Source organism: Helianthus annuus, chromosome 11 (genome assembly GCF_002127325.2).
Source record: "Helianthus annuus cultivar XRQ/B chromosome 11, HanXRQr2.0-SUNRISE, whole genome shotgun sequence".
In the NCBI taxonomy this organism is placed as follows: Eukaryota; Viridiplantae; Streptophyta; class Magnoliopsida; order Asterales; family Asteraceae; genus Helianthus; species Helianthus annuus.
Genome location: NC_035443.2, coordinates 183,857,963 through 183,864,160, shown reverse-complemented (window position 1 = coordinate 183,864,160; position 6,198 = coordinate 183,857,963). Strand labels below are relative to the sequence as shown.

The window sequence follows — 6,198 nt, the reverse complement described above, 5'->3', positions numbered from 1 at the left end:
GTTTCTTATACTATTCATGGCCCAATGACCAGTGTGCGACCCGAGAATGTATAAGGCCCAAACGTACATAAAGCCCAAATGACTGTGTTGCTCAACCCAAGTGTACGATCACAAGGTGAGTGTGTGACTATGAACCAGCTTTCAAACACAATGTGCGCACAAAAGTGTGTGACCCAAGTGTGTGGCCTGATCCACTCGTTTGTACGTTGTGCTGCCCCAAGTTGTACAACATGGAGTGTGCGACTAGCTTATTGTGTGATCAGTGTTGTGCATCAATTAGTTGTTCATCATGCAGTTTAGTTTGTACGACACCCTAATGTGCAATCAGGTAGTGTGCGGTCTGTTATTCCGGGCCGTAAATCATGGGGTCAATTACATGTTATACCGTTAATTCAACCAATCAACCAGTTACCAAATTGATCCGCACGAACCCTAATCATAACCGAATCATTATCAACAATTAACGTGTGCTCATCGTTCAAATCGGATCAACTAGCTAACAAGATTATGTTAACAAACCTTTATCATCAACCCTAATCATGATCAATCCTAGCTACCACATATCGCTTAATCATATGAAATGGATTTACGTCATCCTAAAACTCACAATCCACATTAACAATTCACATTAACAGTGATTCATTAATTCATGCATAACATTACATTAGATCCGTGAATCCCATTCCCCACCGAGCATTCGAGATACCATTATCATGTCATAGTAGTTTGTTGATTAATAATCATACACATTCATATCATATAATCCGATTTATTAAACATCAAACGTTTGATTCAAATCATACCCCATCATGTTATTTATCAAAAACCCTAGATCACAATCAATCACCATAGCATGCGATCATACAATTAAGTACAACAAGAAAACTAAGTCGAGCAATCATGCACTAACCGAATACAAGATGAAATCGAGAAGCACTCCGAGAGGGGAAGAGGCTGCCGCCGAGTATGCAAGGGTGTAGATAAGTTTAGGTTTTGGTATTCTCTTTGTGTTTTGCTAACTATGAGAATCACACACAAATCATGTGTGTGTATGCGATGCATGGAGGGTCGGGCCCAATTCTGGGTTTCGTTTGGGCCGAGAATATATTGAACAAAGGTGTGCGATCACAAGCGAGGTGTGCGGCCCAAGGGTTTTGTGCGACCAGATTTATACATACTTACAAATTTCACATAACACGTATACTCGCAACCATTCACTTACAATCAAACATATTAATTATTCAGATAGCGTACACATAAGTAACATCAAAGCAGAACACATGAAAAGGAACAAGTACAAAGAAAAGACTCTCGAAATTACGGGTTGTCACATGCTAGCTGTCCCGCGCCTTCCTTTTTGGTGCTCGGTTTCTATAATTGTTTCCTGCTCTACAGCTCTATATAAGAAGGTTGTTGGTGGTGTTGAAGACATCTCAAATTCAGTCTACAAACACATATCAGTTCGTATCTTTATTGGATTAATTTTCAGCCTCTTCTTGTCGATCGTTGATTGCATTCTTGTAGCATTCTTGTACTGTACTTTTTTTTATCAATAAATACCACTTCAATTTGTGATATAAATCTTCACAATTAATAAGTGAAGAAAAACTGTGTAACAAATTAGTCTACGGAATTAAAGTGTCTTTCTTTAGCTTGTTATTCCGAACCTATATGTGTGTCATTTCTTGGCTTGTTACTTTAACCATCATTTTCTCCGAAACTATGTATGGTCTTCTTTTATTTTTTTAAATACAACATATTAAAATTCAAGTCTTTTTTGGTGCATCTTCTTGGTAACTAGTAAAAATCATTTTTTAACTATGCCCCGGTCCCTTGAGAAGGAACGTAGAAGAAACTTTCAACTAGTAAACAAACATCTTTGAACTTCCATTAATATTTACAAGCAGGTCTACTAAATTAAAAACAACCTTCACTTTTTCTATTCACAATCTCACATAATGGATTCGCATTTGAAATTACCTGCGGAAGTCATGCTGCCATGGGTGGGCTTGTATGTTGCTGTAGCATCTTTGATATGCACCCTTGCAATGGCAGCTGATGCCGTCCAAGCAGTATGGCAATGGAAGCTCTGGTTTCCAAATAGATATTTCACTCTCAATGCTGCAACAATCACACTTATCGCAATTGCAATGAAGCTACCGGTGGATCTAAGTACTGAGCTTTTTTACGGAAAGTATGTAAGCATTTTCTTCTTGGTCACCATGTTAGCCAACTTTCTCCCTTCTTTAGGGCTTATGGATGACAAAGAGCTTCTAATGAACATTGTGGCCCTAGGTATCCTCTTGATCACCATTGTTGTAAATATGGGGATCCAAATTTATATGTTATCATCCTGGTTTTTAGTATTTATTTTTGTACTTCCCCTTCTATGGCCATTTTCAGTAGCTTTGACAGTTACATCAATGAGGAAAAATTTAGAACATAGGTATAAGGAATCACAACAACTGGTTTCGAGTCATCAAGAGAAAATGTTTTCCTCTGAGGAACTCAAACTTTATGTTAAAAAGTATTGGATGATGACAGAAACTCGAAACCCTCAGTTTGTAATTGCTTGCTCACCAGTTTCTTCAGCCTTTGGGGTTATATGCGTACCCCTTGTTTTGATGTCAGGATTAAATTTGGTAGATCTTATAAAAGACCATGTATATGATGATCTGGATGAAGATTCAGATTCAGATTATAAGTGGTCACTTGGGATAATTTTTGTCGTGCAACTAATTGGGGTTATTGTAGGCAGTATTGCACCGATTTTAAGATGTTTCACATCTATCGGTCATTATAGCCTCTCTAAGAAATTAAGCAAGAACCATTTAAATGTGTTCCGAGTTGAGAAACACTGGATCCAAAGTCTTCAACAGTGGAAACGTAATCATGTCCATTCACATATTCCAGGCCGTCATTTCAAAATAGTTTTTCATTACGTAAAAAACACCTTTTTGAACTTTTGTTTAGCTCTTCATATCGCGATTTTGGTAATATGTAAAGCAATTGTTCTTGTTCCGCGGGCTTTTCTTATCTTACTGGCATGTTGTTGGTATTTCTTTAAGTCCTTTTTAGAATGGCTTAAAAAGATGGCAAAGACGTCTAATGGCAATATGAGCTCAGAATTAGAAGAATATGCTAGATATGTTGTCCAGATTGAGGAGGAGGCAAAACTTTCAAAACGAATACTAAGAAATACGCTCCATTCTATAACTCAACTTCTTAACGCGGAGAAGGAACCACGTAATCTGTTGATGCTTTTAGAGAAATCTAAAGGATTTGTTGGAGTAGTAGAGTTCGACAATGACCTAGTCCAACCGTTATATCCAGAAGAAACCCGCAATTGTTGGAGCCTTGTAGTAGTAACATTGACAACAATTGCCATTGCACTTCCTAACATTGCAAATGTTCATTTCAAGGGGCTTCTTGCCAGCATGAGTGAAGGCCTCAAGATTGTAAGACATGTTGAAGATTGTCTCAACGCAGATGGTGAACTAGTTAGTGCAATAAAATCGTCAAGAAGGGTGTGGAAAGAAGTTGGAGTTTACCACAAATGGCTAAAAATCGATCTTCAAAATAAGGCTCACAAAGATAAAACATCTAAAGAGATCATTAAATGGTTGGGAGATGAAGGAGAAAAAATTATGAAAAGGTTTATAAGTAACAAAAAGTCAAGTATAGATCGTTCCCCTTATAAGTTCGTACTTGCAAGTTCCATGTACAGGATTAGCACGAGCATTCTATTGCACTTAAATGCACAAGAAATCTCGTTGAATGATGAAGACCTTTTTGAATGGATATCAACTATAATTGCGGATATTTTATTCGCATGCTTTACCAACTTACCACGTGTCATAAAAATGAAGTGTCACCACAATGAAATAGAGAAAAGGGGAGATAACATCCGGATTGCAGCTCAACTTCTTGGTAAGTCTAAAGAGATTCTTAAGATTCTTGAAGCACGTACACTTCCTAACATAGATCAAGACTCGATGGCATACATTGATAAGTGGCGTGTACTTCCCAAGATTCAACTAACCAATGGTGGTGCTTCTACAAATGAGATATACCAAGATCATCATGTTGTGGAGCTCTTGGCTGGTGTTTGAAGCTCCTCGTGGATTTGGCGTTGGCATTTGTAATTTTAGTGTTTTGATTTTTAAACTTGAATGTTCTTTAGTTTTTGTATTAACTGAAAGATGTTTTAAATTTGATTTTCCGTTGCATATTTTGAGAACTATTATAGTCTTTTAACCCATTTGATATGATGATGTCCAACTGTAAGGTGTCTAGTTTGTGGCTCTACGTAGTAGTTGTTGAGCCATTTATGGTTTTGAAAAACCCACATCATATGGTAAAAAAATCCTTCTTTTATCAAACTTCACCCGGAGCCTATACTGTCTATATACTAGGCTCCGGTGTTAATCTAGGCTGGTAAACATCGCATGCATTGTCTTTATTCTATGCTTTGGCTTGGACCAACGTCTGCGAACTCACATTGGAAATAATGTGTCTTTATATTATTTTAATTGCTATATTGTCTCCTGTTAGGTAAAGATGAATCACCATTATTTTTAAGAATAAGTTCTCCAACCAAGTTAGCGCGATCCCGACCAGGATGACTGCCTTCATCATATAAGCAACATCGTTTTTATGCGTTATTCACCTTAGTGTATCCTGACCGGGACCATGAGATATGTGGGGTGATCTCTATGGAGTTTTCCCACCTAAATTGTATTGTTCCTCATTTATCTCTACTTAATTTAAACTTATGTTGATTTGTTATGAATATAGGTAACTAAATGTTACCAGAGATATATATTTACGAGGGAACTATATACTAACAAAGATATATTTAAGAAGTTTAAATTTTAAATAGTATAGTTTTATGTCTATCCTTTTTTATTAATTAGGATATCTTTAAATTTCATAATATTTACCTAAACAATATAAACAAACTGGTTGATTATCTTTATCTATTATAATAAGAATAAAATAATAATAATAATAATAATAATAATAATAATAATATATTATTTGTAATCTTTTTATTAATTAATAATGAAATAAATATTAATATCAATACTTTATACTATATAATAAAGTAAATTAAATGGAAGCCATATTATATGGGATGATATCCATAGGATTTTTTTTTTGAAAGAATTTTTCTGTCTAAATTGTATTATTTCTCATTTATCACTACTTAATTTAAAATTATATTTCTCATGCTAGAAAATATTTTTTATTCATGATACAACTAACTCCACTTCCATTTATGGAAAGTCCTAAATTTAAAGAGTTGTTTTTGGATTATCATAGATCTAATATGATACCTAAAACAACAAATTCTAACAAGATATCATCATCAAATCTTTCGAAATCTGTTAGGTATGATCTACAAAATTGAACACTAGTAAACAATTTACCAACAAAACAATATTTACCAATTTATTCATTCTTTGTATATTTTCGTAATACATTTATGTTTTCACTGAGTCCGTGCCTTAATTCTAATAAATTTTACATATATATCAGTTATTTTAATTTATGTATAATCTCAGTTACTTATAGCTTTTAAGTTTTTAAAAGTTTTAATTGTTACACCCGTGTGTCACAGGGGATATATATATATATAGAAAGGTTAACATACTTCACGGCTTATCATACTTCACGTACGAGACAATGGTAACCGTTGGATCAGGGGTATAATCACGCATGGAACATATAATCACGCATTGGACCATATAATCACGCATGGGACCACATAATCACGCATGGGATCCAAAATCACGCACGTTATTTTGGTCAAAAAAAAAAATTACGCATGTTATATATTTCGTGAAGTACGTTAATGTACGTTAAGGCGTGAAGTACATTATACTTTCTCTCTCTCTATATATATATGTGTGTATGTGTATGTGTGTGTGTAACATAACCCCCCCCCCCCCCCTTCTCCATCTTCCCCACAATAGTAACCCAATTCAAAATCCCCTAAATCCCCTAACAAAAACTTAAATCAAAACACCCCAAATTTTAAATATAGATATCGATCGATCATTGTTTACATTGTGTTCTTCCTATAGATCTGGAATCTGGATCCATCATCTCTCTAAAACCTAGTCCCGTCACCGCGTCACGGTTTTCATTTTATCATAAATCGCGCAAAATTGCTTGCTGAAGCGAGGATGATCG

The 6,198-nt window shown here is 35.2% G+C and overlaps 1 protein-coding gene across 1 annotated transcript; it reads left to right on the top strand.

Annotated features, from left to right (window-relative positions):
- Positions 1-1,958: 1,958 nt before the first annotated feature.
- LOC110888958 lies at positions 1,959-4,112 on the top strand. The gene has a single exon (XM_022136450.1). The coding sequence runs from the start codon at positions 1,959-1,961 to the stop codon at positions 4,110-4,112; it is 2,154 nt and encodes a 717-aa protein (XP_021992142.1).
- The last annotated feature ends 2,086 nt before the right edge of the window (positions 4,113-6,198 follow it).